The 17,434-nt window shown below is 44.8% G+C and overlaps 1 protein-coding gene and 1 long non-coding RNA gene across 2 annotated transcripts in view; one reads left to right on the forward strand and one right to left on the reverse strand.

Moving 5' to 3' along the window:
- CDH9 (cadherin 9) overlaps positions 1–17,434 on the reverse strand; it is a 133,464-nt gene that overhangs the window by 24,577 nt on the left and 91,453 nt on the right. Inside the window, exons 4-5 of the mRNA XM_083623836.1 lie at positions 14,773–14,892; positions 11,392–11,559 (exon numbers count right to left, since the gene is read on the reverse strand). Coding sequence (XP_083479962.1) covers positions 11,392–11,559; positions 14,773–14,892 — 288 coding nt within the window. The remainder of the gene's footprint in view (positions 1–11,391; positions 11,560–14,772; positions 14,893–17,434) is intronic.
- LOC310767302 lies at positions 1,145–7,822 on the forward strand. Its single transcript, XR_014550857.1, has 2 exons — positions 1,145–1,179; positions 7,633–7,822. It is a non-coding gene; the product is annotated as an uncharacterized lncRNA (long non-coding RNA).

Raw genomic sequence — 17,434 nt, forward strand, 5'->3', positions numbered from 1 at the left:
TGTCCCCAGTGGGTGAGGCTTTGCCACTCCATTCGCACCTTCACAACTCATGAGGGAACGATTGTTTGCAAGCTGGCACAGCAATTGGCCTTGCTGCCATCACATGACATCGGTGTGCTCAGCTTGGGATCCAATGGATCCCAGGCCAGCTCAGCCTCACCTTGCCTCCAGAAGGCCTGGTTTCAAGACCACCTGCTGTTTTCTGGAGTGGAAATCCTACTGATGGCACTGCCACATACCTGTTTGATAGGCAGTAGGGGAATGCTGTACTGAGGCTTGTGTCACTCTGTTGGTAGTGGCTAGCAGGAGGTTGGTTTAGCTGGTGGAGGGGACAACACCCAGGGCTCTCTTAAGCGTATGTGGCACCAGGGTGCAAAGATCTGCCCCCCCCCAGGTTGCCCATTCCCAGGCATGCAGGAGGGCGGAGTAGGCCGGCTGCCTCAGTGTCTTGCTGGCTCAGTCAGCCCCAAACCCTCAGCGCAGAGCTGCCCGCCCACCGCGGCACTCCGACCGACCGACGGGTGGGCTCTTCCCCGGACTCAACTCTCAGGCCCCGGATTCGCAGCCTGGTGCCTCTGAGAGCCTGGCACCTGGGTGCCCCACACCCCTAGTGTCTATGGGTAAGACGGCCCTGACAGCACCTCTGTCCAAGCCATACAACCCAAGCCTGGCATTGCTCTGCCAGGCTGACATTCTGTGCCCACATATATGGGACCACATTCCATTGGATAATATTGGACATGCTCCTGAATAAGCATGCATAGACTTTCGCTGTTAAGGGAATGTTTGTTCCTATATGAACTTCCTTGTATGATTAGGTCATTAGATTCGGCCCTACTTTGGGTTCTACAGATTTTTGTGCTCATAAGGCACTTAAAAGAATCAGTATTTTCAGTATTTGTCTCTTCCCCATGGAACTCCCTGCCTAAGGAAATCTACCAATGTAACTAATCTCTGCATTAAGAAGCTGAACCAGGGTGGGAAGATTTCTGTTTCTTAAAGTCTCGAGTTAGTTAATAATGAATGTCTTTGTGCTCCTGTTTATTTTTGCTGTGGCTGATTGGTGATTTGAATTGCATATGGTAATTGGATATTTTAGCTGTTTTAATAATTGAATGGTTTAGAAAGCCTAATTTTATTTTCTAGGAACTATGCTGGAGATGTTCTTTGAACTGAAAGGTGAGCTAAAAATTAAGCGAATGAATATATCATGTCTACTTTGATCAAAAGGCATGGAAACAAAGGGGCAATTTCTCTTTCTATTTTGAGTTCTCTTTTTCAATCCAATCTCAGAACTGAGGAGATGTGTCATGTTTCTGACACTGGGAATAAATCAGTCCTGGATGCTACACAGCAATCAGCCAGTTATGCAGGAGTTCAGATGCATGCACAGGGGTCTATAAGCCCAGGGTTTTCCTCATTTTCTTTCATGTTCAGGAGATTGTTTTAGCATATACAGTCATACCTCGGGTTGAATGTGCTTCGGTATGAGCGTGTTCGAGTTGTGCTCTGTGGCAACCCGGAAGTAACGGAGAACGTTACTTCCGGGTTTCGCTGCTTGTGCATGCGCAGACGCTCAAAATGACGTCACGCGCATGCGCAGAAGCAGTGAAAAGTAATGGCGCGTGCGCAGACGTGCCGTCGCTGGTTACGTTTGCTTCTAGATGCAAACGGGGCTCCGGAACGGATCCCGTTCGCATCTAGAGGTACCACTGTAATATAGAAAGCCTACAATGCAGACAAATAAGCATTTCCCTTCATAGAAGAAAGTGAGAAGCTACTACACATGTGAACATTGAAGTTTGTAGCCCAGTGCTACGGCAGATGCTTTGCTGATCACCAGGGCCGTCTTAAGCATATCTGGCGCCATGGTGCAATGATCCCTCCGGCACCCCCCCCACCCCGTTTTCCAGAGTTGTCAACCTTTTTTAAGCGGGGGGGGGGATCCCCGAGTTGTTGACCTTTTTTAAGGAAAGGCTGCTCTGCTCTGCCCTTGCGCTGCTGCCCCATACTGCTCGCACGAGGCCAGACATCAGTTCCCGCTGTGGGATCATGGTGTGGGGCTGGGCAGCCAGGCACGATGAGGAGGCAGGTGGGGGTCCCATCCGGGCAGAGACAGGCGAAGCGAGCTGGGCCGTCCGCATCGCTGCAGCAGAGAAGCGTGCACACTCAGCCACAGTCTCGCCGTCCTTGCTTGGGGAGGAAGGGGGGAGAGAGTGTGTGACTGGGAGGGGATCGGGCAGGGGAAGGAAACACGGTTCGTGTGAAGGAGTGCAGAGGTGGTAGGGGCAGCTCTGTGCAAGGCGGTGGAGAATGAGGGGAAGGAGGGAGGGGCGCTGCAGGAGGCAGTGTGTAGCCTCAAGCGCAGGGATCTTTCGAGGTAGAGTGGACGGGGGGGGGGGAGCGGTGGCAGAGTCACGTTTATTATGCACAGAGCTTGGGATACAAGCACACACCACACAGCCGAGGAGCTGGTGTGTTGCGGAGCCAGCGGAGAGAGCTCCGGACTTGTGGGAAAGCATCCGGAGCCTTCCCACCTCTGACGGGCGCTGGAGGCAGCAGGCACGAAGCCCCCACTCCGCCTCACTTACCTCCCCGCTGTTCCCTCCCCGGACTCTCCGCCTGTCGGCCTACACTGCTTGGCACCCTGGTTCGCCATGCCACTACACCCATGGTAAAGACATCCCTGTTGATCACAACCAACACAATCACCTGTTTCAGAGAAGCTACCCAAAGTGGGATTTGCTGTTTGCTGCCCATCTCAGAGTGCTAGGCTCCTGTTTCATACTAGCTCTCACTGCAGAGATGTTCCTGAACACTGTCATATAGGGCAGAGCCATGAAAAAAATGCATTACATGCAGGGCCAGGTTTAGGTTTGATGAGGCCCTAAGCTACTGAAGGTAATGGGGCCCTTTATATATCCAGCTGTCCTTTGTCAACAACAAATTGTCACTGTTTTTTGTGTTGAATATATACTATATGGTAATTTATGGACCTAATAGGTATCTAAAGCACATAACAAAATATGTATTTTATCAAAGTAATTGTTGAACTGAAATACAATTAAGAAGTATGCAACCAGTCCATACAGAATGTAGATACCCTATATATAGAAATGAGCAAACCAGTGATATTTTAGGGAGCAGGCTGGCAGGCGGGGCCCATTACTTACATCATAGGGACCTCCGAACAGAAAACACTGTTGCTGTTTGTAGGTTTTATTTGTTTTTTATCTTATATTTTAGAAATGAACATTCAGGTTTTTTTCCTTTAATTTTTTTGGGGGCCTCCAAGAGAGTGGGGCCCTAAGCTATAGCTTGCTTAGCTTAAACGTAAATCCGGCACTGATTACATGAGTACTTGAGGTCTGATGTACTCTGTGACCTGTCTGTGGGCCACAGTCCTGAGAGAAAGGCTATGAAGGAAGACTTTGGAATGACACCAACAAAGCACTGGGTGTTCTTTTCTTTTCAGAACAAACTATGTTGATAAAGTCAAGATCACTTTGTGCAGAGCAAAGTGAGAGACCAAAAGGTATGGAACATGCTAGTTCATTGTGCATGTCAGAGGGTCTATTTCTTAGTGCTCCGTCATATAAAACCCCAAACCTCCCTCTATGTACAAAAGGAGAACATGAAGGAGAGGGCTTGACTAACTCCTGAGGATGTTCTAGTTTTCTTTGGGTTTGTGTGTTTATAACTGGGAATATTTATAAGGTTATTTTTATATTAAAATACATATTTTAAAATATACTGTGTCCATGTGCAGTCTGAAGTTACGAGGTTTACAGAGTGGTAGCCATGGTAGCATGTTGCAGCAGATACAAGAAAGGGTGTTGTGGCACTATATTTATTACAGTATATTTATTATTTCATAAGCTTTCCTGGAACACATTAATTGGTTCTTTTGTGTAGAGACTGGGCTATTTGTCCTATGAAAGCCACTGCTGGGAGATAACATATATCACTCTGGAAGATGAGCAGGTGAATGAACAACTGATTGTGTGACTGGCACAATACACAATTAGATAGTGTAATAGTGTTGCCAGAGTAGAAAGAGGGACATATTTGGCATCTGGGTTTACTGCAGGTTCTGGCCCCAGATCTCTGTTATGTGGCCTGCAGTTGCTGATGAGTGGTTGCTTTGGGGTAGTTGTCTGGGGCTTTCTGTAAGTACAGACTTACCACCCAAGGCCTGTGAAATTGAGGTGTCTATTGACTGACGATAGCCTATAGATCACTGATTATGTTTGAGTGGTTTCAGCTGGGAACTATAAAAAAATGACAAGTGGATTTCTGTCATTTTCTCTTCAAGGTTTGTCCTGTAGTAGCACCAATCTGGCTTGGTTGATCTCCCACATCAATGGATGAGGGAGGTGCTGTGGTTTGATGAATGCCTGATGTAACTTTTTTCTATCTTGTGAGTGTGATGAATCTGAGCTCATGCAATTATAAGATAGAGATTGGGTGTAAACGATAGATTTTGTAGTGCATGTTCTGGATGCACTTTGGAATCATGTAAGTAGGTGTAGCAGATATTTGGTTTCCTATGCATAGTGATGCTTATACTGTATGTCCATTGTATAATTTTACAGTAGTTTCAAGAAAGTGAACCTGCTGTCTGAATAGGTCAAGGCTCAAGTTGATGGCAGGTTGAAGGTTAGAACAGGGTAGAACTGCTCAAACTGTCTTTGTTGATAAGTCCAGATGATAAAGATGCCATAAATGTGGCAACTGACAACTGGCTAAAATGTTTTAAATGGTTCCATTTTTTTTGTTTTTGTCGGATTAGTGTTGGTTAAATGTTTAGTTGGAGTTGGTGGTTATTTTAATTTGGGCATAACTGTAAACTGTCTGATGTTGCTGTTGATTTCTATTGATTTATTCGTTTGTTTGTTGCTTGTAAATGATATTTTGTTTTTTTCAAATGTTTGATGTTTGGTTGTGTTGTGTTTTTATATATGTTATTAGCGGGATAGATAGATGATAGATAGATAGATAGATAGATAGATAGATAGATAGATAGAGATAGAGATAGAGATAGAGATAGAGATAGAGGTAGAGATAGAGATAGACATAGACATAGACATAGACATAGACATAGACATAGGTATAGTGTGTTTCAAGGAGAAGAGAGGCTTTAGGAGACAGGTGATGTGAATGGGGTATTCTAAATCAGCCATGAGATGCTGGCATACTTTGGGTCCATCCAAGAGTGCCCGTGGCAGAGCCATTGATCTGAAAATAAATGTTCTCCCTAAATCTGAAATGAATGTGAGTATCAAGTGGCAAAGTCTGGTGGCCAGAACTCCATCTAGGATGATATTACTGATAGCTTATATCCCATCCTTATGGAAATATTGGTGTAGTCTAGGGTATTGTGTTCTGGAAGCTTGTCACTGGACTGTCATTTCCTCAGAAAGTTGGCTGTATTCAGAACCAAGCGTGAGTACTGGTGGCATATGGCCTGCAGACAGAGTCCGTATATCCAAACGCCCCATCTGTGATGGTACTGGAAGCCTAAACTTATGGGGCACCTAAAGTGTTGTGGTTTCTGTAGTTTGGGTGGCAAATAGAAAATGTCTAGTTGAGGCTCCTGAGATGTATGGCTTTTGATTTGCACTTTGGTAGGAAATTCCTTCATCAGATTGTGTAGATCTTTCTGGTATTCTTCAGTGGGAACTGATAATTGGGGCCTGTAAAATGTCATGGTGGAGTTGCCTCTCAGCCTCATGTCTGAAATGTTCACAATGATGACTGCTGCTTCTTTGTCAGCTTTTTTAACTATGATGGCAGTACTATTTTTGAGATGATGCTGTTTGCTGATTACCTCAGCTTGGGCATGGCAGCAAATGCGATCGACACAGAAATCTAATCCGGTTTTATGACCATCTGGGAGGGTCCAGCCGCAGCCCTTTTTTTATCATGTCAGGTGCAGCAAAGGAATTTCATGATGACTGAAAAACAGTGGGATTTGAAAGGTGTATTTTTCTACCTGCATTTGCACCAAGAACCTAATTAAACTCATGCTCACACAGTCAATAAACAGAAGCAATACCATGTAATCACAACTTGGTGTTAAGAGCTTGAATTTCAATTGGCAAGAGACAAAGCTGAAACAGCTCTAAATCAGTGAAGGCAAATACATAGCAGCACAAAAGAAATCTGATAAAATGTCGGTGTAAGAAGGGACACATTTTGAATGTTAAAATAACTGCTTTTTCTTAAAATTAAAGGAAGCAACTTGAGTGCACTATACCAGTCCTGTAAAAGCATCCAACCAAGATTTAGTAAAAGGGGAAAGGGCCCTTTAGGGGGAGATGTGGAGCTGTACCTACAATTAAGTCAGCATACAAGGTGCCCATTAGCTGCCTTCAGCATACAAAAAATCAGGAAGAAGACTTTGGTCTAAAGTCAGCAGTGCACTCTTTTGTAAGGTAAGGCAACTATGAGCATAATAACCAGAAGTGAACATAAGAGGTATTGCTCATTACATATAATTTAAATATGGATTATCAAGGTGAGGGAAATTTTGCTTGCTGTAAATAAATTTTCTGGGATAGTGGGGAAATGTGAACTTTTCTAGGGAAAAAGCAAGTAGCAGCCGAGCCTCTCCAGTTTTTAAGGCAGCTGTAGTTCTTGCATCTACTTGGTGGCTCCAAATATCTGTTCTCTGTGAATCCACTCTCTGATCACAATGCACATCCATCTTTGTCTGTCTGCCTGTCCTTCTCTCACACACACATATATTATACCTGGGTGCTGCTTTGCTCAGACAGAATGGGAGAAATTATTGCTAGAAGCAGATGTGGTTCATTATTGATCTGAGATGATGAGAGATGCTCTGGCAATCCTCTGTGCTGATTTTGCATTTTTTAGCACATAGACATTTGTTCCAAAATCACTAAAATAAACCCGCAAGGAAACTTTGTTTCAGAAAATTAAATTCTTAGGCAAACAGAGGGAAATTTGAAGAAGGAAATCTATGTGAATGCAGAGTGCATTTTCATTTAGGACCTGTCATGTGGTAGAGCATGTGTTTTGCATGCATGGGGTCCCAGATTAAGTTCTCAGAATCTCCAAGGAGGAGACACTGTCTGGAATCCTGAAAGAATCTCTAGCAGTCATTATAGACTATCTGGACCAGTGATCTAATTCAGTATAAGTCAGCTTCTTCTGCTCCTATGTACATCCATCTTAACTTTGTGGGTAACAAAGTGGGTAAATAAGAATAAGAATAAGAATAAGAATAAGAATGGCAGAAGGCATTGGAATTGTAACTTTAGCTCCAAAAAGCTGGTTCGCAAATCCTTAATATTGGACCAGTATCAGAATAGCTGGATGTTACAAATTCCTTTGACTTCCACAATTTTCACCTGCTTTATAATGTGGGGGAAGAAGAGTAACGGTGGAATTGACTCTTCTCCTGGATACATGTAATGATGATAGGGGGATGAGTTTCTGGGATGGGTACAAACACATTTTCCAGAATGTGTAAGAAAGCTGTCCTTCCTGAGAGTCTATTATCTGCCACTAACACTCTGATTGTTATTCCAGTTCAGTAACCCCTACCTGACTCTTAATAGCCAATTTCTTGACTCTAAAACAATCCCTACTCCTCTCTTTTCTCAGGTGGAGTAGAATGGGGAGAAGCACAGCTAGCCTACTCAGCAACAAAAATAATTAACACACCTGGATATAGGTCTCTGAGGAAGATGGGCAGTCCACATATAACCCTTAAGATTGATTGTTCAATGGTCAGTCAAGATTAGAGCCGAGGTCTTTGAAGTTGTGCTTGATAAATGATCCCCTGGATCTGTTACATATGTGCAAGTGTGTAGTCATTCGGGGGGAAGGGGGGTAGGCTAGGTGCCTCCTCTGAATGGGCCCACCTGCCGCCAGTGCAATACATGCACTTTGCCCAATCCGTATAACTGACAGAGTTCAAGTCAAGTGGAAGGTGAGGCTCTTTCTCTTATGTCTTGCCATTGCTGGCATGCTCAAAGAGGACAGGTGAACAAGCAACGATAGGAAGGAGGAGAAAGTCAAGGGGCTCAAGGGCTCACTGGTATTGCATGTACTTTGCATGCAGAAGATTTCAGGTTCAATCTCTGGCAGTTTCAGATTTCACTGGGAATGTGCCCTGTCTGAAACTGTGGAGAGCCATTGCCAATCAGTGTCGACAATACTCTTTTGGAGGGAGCAAAAAAATTGCCTTGGGTCATGGCCACACCATACGCTGCAACATAGGAAGCTGAATTATACCAAGAGCACACCATCACTTTAAAGCAACCTTATGTCACTTTAACTGACACACATTCTCCCAAAGAATCCTGGGAAGTGTAGTTTGTTAAGGGTGCAGGAGCCCTGCAAGTGGTCTCCTGACAACTCTTGGCACCCTTAACAAACTACACTTCCCAGGATTCTTTGCAAAAAGCCATGACCGTTAGAGTAATTTAACAGTGCTTTAAATATATGGTGTGTGTGTGTGACCATGGTATAAGGTCCTACCTTGCTGTGATCCCTGCCCATCTGCTGTGATGTAGGCCACTGTAGTGGCCAACAATGTCTATTTCTGACACTGGCCCTGCCCTCACAGGTAGAGTGCAGATAAAGCCCGAGGTGGATGTTACACTCAAAATCCAGACAGCCACCCTCCTTTCAGAAAATAAACTTTAGTGGGGTGATTTAGACAAATAAGTGGCAGCAGGAGGGTATGCTTCCCTTTCTCCACCCACAGTATTTCTGCTACAAATCCTTCCCTTGAGTCACTTCTCTTTGTGCAGGGTATCTAACATACAGTGGTATATCGGGTTATAGATGCTTCAGGTTACATACGCTTCAGGTTGCAGACTCCGCTAACCCAGAAATAGTACCTCGGGTTAAGAACTTTGCTTCAGGATGAGAACAGAAATCGCGCGGCGGAGGTGCAGCAGCAGCGGGAGGCCCCATTGGCTAAAGTGGTGTTTCAGGTTAAGAACTGTTTCAGGTTAAGAACGGACCTCCCGAACGAATTAAGTACGTAACCAGAGGTACCACTGTATGTATCTGAATGTGTGCGAGAACCTGGAACCTCTTGGTAGGGACAGCAATTTGCAGGGAGGGGTGTGTGCCTTGCAACAGTAATGCTGGGCAAGAAAAGTTGAAAACACTTATTTTCAATCTCCACTCTAAATTAGCTCTTTCCAACTTGGTTTTTCCACAAACAAAGCAGCTGTCAGGATATGAAAACTGAGTTTTCATATAGTGGAACAACTGTATGATGACATGAGCCTTCGTGAGTCAAACCCCTCTTTGTCAGGTGCACAAAAGCTTATGCCACAATAAGTTTGTTGACTCTTAGTGATTTGATATGCCAGTGAACAAAGGGCACACTTACTTGTTATTTGAGGCTGTAACTAAAATAATCTGAGACCTTAAAAAGAAGGCACACCAATCTCCATAGGCTCTTATTTCTTTTGTGCTCACAAAGAAGCCACAGGGAAGACTAAGAGCTAAAAAAAAACAAACCCCAACAACAGCAGCCTTGATCTCAAAGCTTCTTTATGGGTACCTTCTAATATGTAGTCTTTATGAGACTGTCACTGAGTGACATATACTACAGCAAAATATATGTGATACTAGCCTACTTTGGGTTCGCCAACTTCAGTATGATTAATTACTCTATCACACCCTTGCATTTTAAGCAGACCTCTGAGCTAAGTCATGAGGAGAAGTGAATACATATATTTTATAAGCATGATAAAAAAGTGAACAAAAGCGATAAATAGTAGAAAGCAGAGAGCGGCCGATAGGTTACAAAGTTTTAATTTAGTTGGGCTTTGTGGCTTTTGAAGAGCACCAGGGTGGGGTGTTAAGTCCAGCCAAAGGCAACCATGGGGTTGCGGCACTCATCTCGTTTTCAGGCCAAGGGAGCCGGCATTTGTCCACAGACAGCTTTCCGTGTCATGTGGCCAACAGGACTAAACACCGTGATGGAAACCAGAGTGCACAGAAACTCTGTTTACCTTCCCACCACATCTACTTGCACTGGCATGCTTTCAAACTGCTAGGTTGGCAAAAGCTGGGACAGAGCAATGGGAGCTCACTCCGTAGCGCGGATTTGAACCACTGACCTTCCGATCAGCCTAACAACACTCTCTGTGGCTCCATTTGTGAGAATAAGTGCCCGAATAGGAGAGCTGTTGTGATTTGCATCATCCACATGTGTGCATGAGCACATGTGTTGCAGCATGTGCTGCAGTGATCAGGCACATCATGCCGGTTGCAGCAACTTCCCCTTTGTCACAGCACCACCATCAAGTGCTGTGCAGTTTGTGAACCAAGTAGGACAGAGAAGGACAGTGGTGGCTATTTAGTTATGTGACTCTGGGATGTGACCTAGATTGTGCGCAAGTTAGATTCCCAGCAAGCAGAATGCAACCCTTTGCCCATGTAAGGTGGCCCGTCAGTGGCTAAAAGTCCTGGACATTATTGGACATTTGGCAGGTCAAAATATATTGGAGTTGCTGCATTCTGTTTCATGGTTTATGAGCTGTGCAGAATCAGTCTTAAAGCTATCACCTGACTTTTCAAAGCCCTGTGTACCTGAAGGAGTGTCTTCTCCTACATTGTCCAGTCCGGACACTGAGGTCCAGTTCCAAGGGCTTTCTAGAAATTCCCTTGCTGTGAGATGTGAAGCTACAGGGAGCCAGGCAAAGGGCCTTCTTGGTAGTGGTTCAAAGTGTTGGTGCTGACGTTTAAAGCCCTAAATGGCCTTGGCCCAATATACCTGAAGGGGCGTCTCTACCCCCATCATTCAGCCCAGACACTCCGAGGGCCTTCTGGTGGTTCCCTCACTGAGAGAAGCAAGGTTACAGGGAACCAGGCAAAGGGCCTTCTTCGTAGTGGCACCCACCCTGTGGAACGCCCTCCCACCAGATGTCAAACAGATAAACAACTATTTGACTTTTAGAAGACATCTGAGGGCAGCCATGTTCAGGAAAGTTTTTAACAGTTGACTTTCTATTGTGTTTTTAATATTTTGTTAGAAGCTGCTCAGAGTGGCTGGGGCAACCCAGTCAGATGGGTGGCGTATAAATAATAAACTGATGATGATGGTTATTATAATTCTACAAGCAGCAAAGCTTTGTGCACCTCTAGCTTTTGTTGGTTTGTTTGTTTTTGCTTGTAGACCTAACACTATTATGGGAGTTAACATTTTTTATTTCCTTTGGAAATATTATATATGTATGTATGTATGTATGTATGTATGTATGTATGTTCCTGTGTGACCTTAAATAGCTGCAACACCAGAAATGCATCTGCATTTATGTCCCCAGATGGTGAAGCTTGAACTACAGAGTTTAAAGAGGCTTTTTGAACACATCTAAAGTATTAAATGGTTCATACTCTGGGGGAATCGAGGTGGATTGTCATTGACGTCGGTCAGCGTGATGTTCACCGTTGTGGTTCCTGATAATCCGCCCATCTGGCCGCCCATGTCTTTTGCCTGGATGACCACTTGGTACTGCTCTCGGTTTTCTCGGCTCATATCGGGCAAAGCAGTCTTGATGATGCCTTATAGGGAAGAGAAGAGGGGAGGAAATATGAGATTGAAGGTGGGAGTAGGTCGAAGGAGAGTATTAAAATGGATTTGTGTCAGATATGCTGTGCCAGTTAATCCACAGTAAATAAACAAAATTGAAGGTGTATGCACTGAAATAAGGCTTTCAGTCCATGACTAGTTTAATGTCACAGCAAGAAAAGAGGGAAACAAGAAGCTCCCATTACTCAATGTTTTTAAATTGGCACTAAATCAATGTAATTATCCTTCTGGGGGGAAAAAACAAAAATGGTTACATCTGTCATAATGAAAGCTTTCTGAAAACAACAACAACTTTGACTGGTGGTTATTTTTCCATTTAGGATGAAAGGCTGCAATGAACAGGAGTTTGCAGCCCTCTCCAAAATCATGGCAGGGACATGCAGCTGAATATGGTGGAGGAATAATAATAATCAGTGCTTTTTTCTGGGGGGACGCAGGGGTACACATACCCCTAAACATTTTGTGAATCTAAGTTTGGCCTCACTTAGGGGCAGTATTTCAATAGGAGTAGGAAAATGAGAGTTCCCCCTAAACTTTTTTTTAAAGCACAAACAACAACAACAACAGTTCAGACTGTAGCTAAGGAGGGACCACATTTAAAAAAAATATATATAAATGCATGTAAATAGCAAATTCACACATCAAGGAAAAGGATATGCTAAGCTTTTGTTTGTTTGTTTGTTTGTTTGCTGTGCTACTTTCCTACACACAAATTAGCGTCACAGCCATGCCATATCGTTACAGCAGGGAGGGGCAGCAATCCAAACCAGTACCCACGAACTACAGTCTGAAGCAATACAGTTCACTCTTCCAATCTTACAGCCATTTTGCTGTACAGTGGTACCTCGGGTTACATACGCTTCAGGTTACATATGCTTCAGGTTACAGACTCTGCTAGCCCAGAAATAGTGCTTCAGGTTAAGAACTTTGCTTCAGGATGAGAACAGAAATCGTGCTCCGGCGGCGCAGCAGCAGCAGGAGGCCCCATTAGCTAAAGTGGTGCTTCAGGTTAAGAACAGTTTCAGGTTAAGTACGGACCTCCGGAACGAATTAAGTACTTAACCCGAGATACCACTGTACTTTGTCATTTTTCAGTACATATGGGAAGACCTAACCAGGGGAAATAGTCCCCGCCCCCAAAAGATGGCTGCCTAACCTTGATGGTTCTTAGAACAGCCGGGATGGAATGAGAAGGTGAGGTTTGGGATGGTAGGAAAACAGCATGCAGCTTCCTTCATTTCAATGCACTTTTTCCACCCATTATCAATTTCATCATTTCTGTGCTGATTGGGCTCTGTGCAATTTAGAAATCACAGGGCATTTTTCCCCCCTTCCTCTTTTTTTCAAATTGTATGGTTTCTGAAAGTGGGTCATGATTTTTTATTGAGCTGGCTCAGAAGGTTCCACTCCCTGCCTCTTGCTCTCATTTTGCATCAGCTATTCCAAAATATCACACAGCCGATGCAGCATCCAGCAGCTGTGGCTTGGCATTTGCCACGCTCATGTAAATGATATGCAAATGAAGCCAGACAACCAGGTTTACGAATCAGCTGTCCTTCTATAGTTCACAGTGTGGCTGCAGTATGGCTTTGTCACAGAGCCAGCTAAAGAAGAGGATGCAAACTGGGCATTTGATGGGGGATTGAAATCAGCAAATGTCCCTCCAACCAAAAAGCATTGTTGTTGCTATTTTGTGCGACACACACAAGAAGAGACATTATGAGGAATTTTGCTGTTTGTTCAACCTGTCTCTTCCATGTCTTGTCCAAGGACCCCTGTGCCACTGCAAAGGTGGAGTCAGCAGTAACTTCTTCAACCAAAGAATGCCCGTTTACCTGGTCCAATGGTGGGCAGCACCTGCAACCTGGCATGATGGCTCCTGCCTTCCCTCGGAGCCACATCATGTTTGTTTGGGCTGTTGGCCCTTTCCCCTGACCTCCACGACGCTTGCAGAGTTCCCACCAAGCCCTGGTTTGAATTGTGCCAATCCACGGTGGCTTGGGGGGAGAGGTGAGGCCAGGGATAGGCCCTCGCTGCTGAGGTTTCCACTCTGGTGCACTCCCAGGGCTTAAATTTGGGCCGGTGCTGCTCTTTTTGTTCAGTCTGCCTCTTCCAGGTTACTAGGGGCCACAGAGCATGCCTTGTCCAAGGACCCCTCTGCCCCCCCAAAGGTGGAGTCAGCAGTAACTGCTCCAACAAAATAAAGGATGAACATGAATAGTGTATGAATATATCAATGAAAACCTTTGAAAAAACAAAGCGTGTTCTCCCTCATGGTGAGCACGTGTTGCAGTGGGGGCTAGCAAGACACTCCACTGTTGCTGGGCGGGAAAAGAGGTTGGCCACCATTATCATTGAGCTCTTCTTGTTGCTGGGGAGTTTTATATGTTGCCATTTTGTGATTGACAGCCATAGCCTTTAAATACCCTGCGTGCAGCTTTGAGCTTCCTCTTTTCGCTGCGCGCATCGGATCACCCCCCCCTATTTTCAGGGTTGTTTGCTTTGACCTTGCTATGCATGTCATGGGGTTGTCTGCTTCTGGGGCAGGGCCTGGTAGGAATTTTGTCCATCTGGCTGATTGGCTGGGGCCATTTGGTTTTTGCCTACTGCGTAGCAAATCATCACAACTTGTAAGGTTGCGGTTAGGAATTGGTTTTATGAATTGGTTGGTGGAGGGGTATGGATTGGCTGTGCCTCCCCCTCCAAATGCTGCTGCTGCAAGGGTTTTCCATTAATGGAATCCAGGGGTTCGCCATGCTTTTCTCCGAACCCCTGTCAAGGGGCTAGGGCCACGCAAGAGCCCCTGGGAGCATTTGGGGAGAGTTGAGGGCATGGTACCCAGCTCTGTCTCTCTCCCCAAAATGTTTTCCCTTTCTGACCGCAGGCATGCAAATGTCAGTCTGTTCCCGTACGGGGTCAGATAATTGCAACCAATGCCTAAGTAACCACTCACATTGCTTGTATTTTAATAAAATTGTGGCCAAAATTATGCCAAAAACCTTAAACAAAAATTATGTGTCAATTGTGTTTTATTTGGAGGGTGTCTTGGGGACCTCGACACGCAAAGGAAAACTGGGTGAAAATATTAGAAAGAAATACTAAAAGGACTGAAAACAACTCCAAATAATTAGAATAAAGCAGAGCTGGCATAAATAAAAGAAAGCCAAGTCAATAGACATTCTCACCTGTTTCTGGATCCACTGCGAAGTACGGCTGGCCCTGAAGGATGCTGTAAACAACTTTGGCACTGTTGCCATAGTTAGCATCATCAGCATCTGTAGCGGTCACTTGGATAACAGAAGTACCTGAAATAAGGAGCAAAAGAGCAACAATGGGGTGGTGAAAATCCGCAATGTGAAATTAGGTTATGTATATTGGGCATAGCACTCGACTGGGAAGACCCAGGTACAAATTCCTGCTCCGTAGCAAAATCCACTGAGTGCTTTAGTCCAATCACCTACCTGTGGGGATGAAATAGGGTGAAACCCCATGCCAGCTGCTTCGAGCACCTCGGAGCAGAGGTAGGATACATAAAAACACAATTTAAAAGGTATTATTTTACTCATCAGAAGTGAGATAATTAGATAGAATTTAGTTCTTGGCTCCTGCTGGACATCAGTCTGGGCTAACCGAAATAAACTAGAATCATGTTGTTTCAGGTCTTCTAAGGACACCTTTGTGACACCAGAGGCCTGTAGGCCCTACCTTGTCCTGCCCAAAAGCAGCCAAAAGCATGCTAGTCAATGCCGCAGATTCAAAAAATTACCAAGGAAACAATCAAGAGGCTGCAATTTAGTCAGTAAAGTCAGTTGGAAAGGAAACACTGATCTCTCCCTGAAGTACTAGGAGAGGGATTTAAACAAATCATTAAAACATCACTGAATAGAAAAACTGGTATGACAAGAGATCACATACACTCAGCACAGCATGCAACTGAGGAAATATTAAGAAATCAGGTGTGAGAGAAAAAGAGAATATAGAATAATAAGAGGCCTAGGAGAGGAGAAGGGAAAGGGGGAGAAAAGTGACAGAAGCCAATGAAAGTGTCAGCCTATCTTTGAGCTGGGCCTTAGCTTGGCAATCACACCAATGAACTTCATTCTAATATTATTCAATCAAGTTATATACCCCCACCTTTCATTCACAAAGGAAACTCAAGGTGACTAATAGCATCGACAGAATAATTAAATCACAGTAATATCAGATCCTCCAATTGTTTCTAATTTCTAGGGGCAGGCCTGGATTTACAGAAGCCGTCCCGGTTTCTGATTTAATCCTGGAATGTCCTGCTTTTCCTTAGGTCGTCCCTACTTTCATCGGAGAAATGTTGGAGGGTATGGAATAAGACGTCCCCATGGCTTTTTTTTCAGCCAGTACTCACCTCTTAGGTGGGTGCCATTGCCATTCTAAGAGAATGATGGAGGTGTTCGTGGTGAGTTGCGGCACTTCTTTTTTCTAGAAAAATAGCACTGGACGTCCCTATTTTCATCAGAGAAATGTTGGAGGGTATGTCATTTCTCAAGAGCAGTAATATTGATTGTAATTACTAAGTGGCACTGTGTAGGAAGGCTTGACAGAGCAGGGAAATAAAGTTCCACAGTCCCACCCATAGACTTAATAGAGACTCACCCACAAGGCTCAACTTCACCCACTGAGCTGCTGAGGATTTTTTCCCTCCCCTGAGGCAGGAGTGCCTATAAAAATTAATGAAGAAATCCAGGATTTTAGCTGAGTTCTGATAGGGCTGTGTAGCACACCTCTCCTTCAAAACCAAAGTTAGCAGTAAAGACATGAATTCATACTGTTTTTTAAATTGGGTCTTATTTCAAATGGATAAGAGAGGGTGGGTTTTTGCAGGGAGGGGTTGCTTTGAAAAGATATAAATGTGCACGGCATATACATGCAAATAAATGAAGTGCAAGCCTTCTGCATATGAAGGAGCCCCGGATTTGAACTGAGAAAGGGTGTGAGGGAGGTTTCAGAATAATATTTACCATAACAAGATGTATTTTCTTGCAGAAACCAACCTCACCCCCCCTTCTAGCCTGCCATAGTAGCAGAGCAATCCACTGCAGAGTTCTGATGTCAGCTATTCCCTCACAGCCACAAGTCTCCCTTCCTCAAAATAGGAGGCAAAGGAAGATGACAGCAGTGTTGATATTGATGGGGCCATTTTAACCAGGTTTAAATAGCTTTTAAAAATAAAAATCCACAAAAATAAGGCAAGTTAGAAAGGCAATGAAGTCTTGGGGGTTGCTTTTTGTGGATTGGGGTGTGGGTGTTGGAAGATACATTGCTTCCAGATCACAGCTATGCTAAAATCCTGGATGTCATCATTGGTTTACATGGGCAGCTTTCATTCCAAGACCATGAGATGAGCTGATCTTATTATTTCCTTGTATCTCTGGTTTCACCTCAAAATGAAGTGAAAGTTCTCTGCTCAAACCAGGGGCAGCAATTATAGGGGGCAGGAGGGGCTTGGGCCTCCTCAATATTTGTGGGCAGGCTGAGACCCCAATATTGAGACGGTCACATGCCGGGCAGAGGCAATACAGGGAGGGTGAAGATCACTCTCTGTGCCCCCTTCCCCTGACACCGCTGGGCAAGCACTTGCCCAGTGGTGGCAGGGGTTGGTGATCCTCTCAATATGGGGGGGGGGGTGGCTCAGCCCCCTGCTCCAAAATATGGAGGGGGCCAAAGCTGGGTGGGACACAAGGAGGGTGAAGATCACACTCTGTGCCCCCTTCCCCCGCCGCCGATGGGAGAGTGCTCATGCCCCGGGCGGGGGCCGGATGTGTCACATGACACCAGACCCCTTCAATGGGGGGGTAGTTGGCATCCCTGGCT

This window comes from Podarcis filfolensis, assembly GCF_964270895.1.
Source record: "Podarcis filfolensis genome assembly, chromosome: 7".
NCBI lineage: Eukaryota > Metazoa > Chordata > Lepidosauria > Squamata > Lacertidae > Podarcis > Podarcis filfolensis.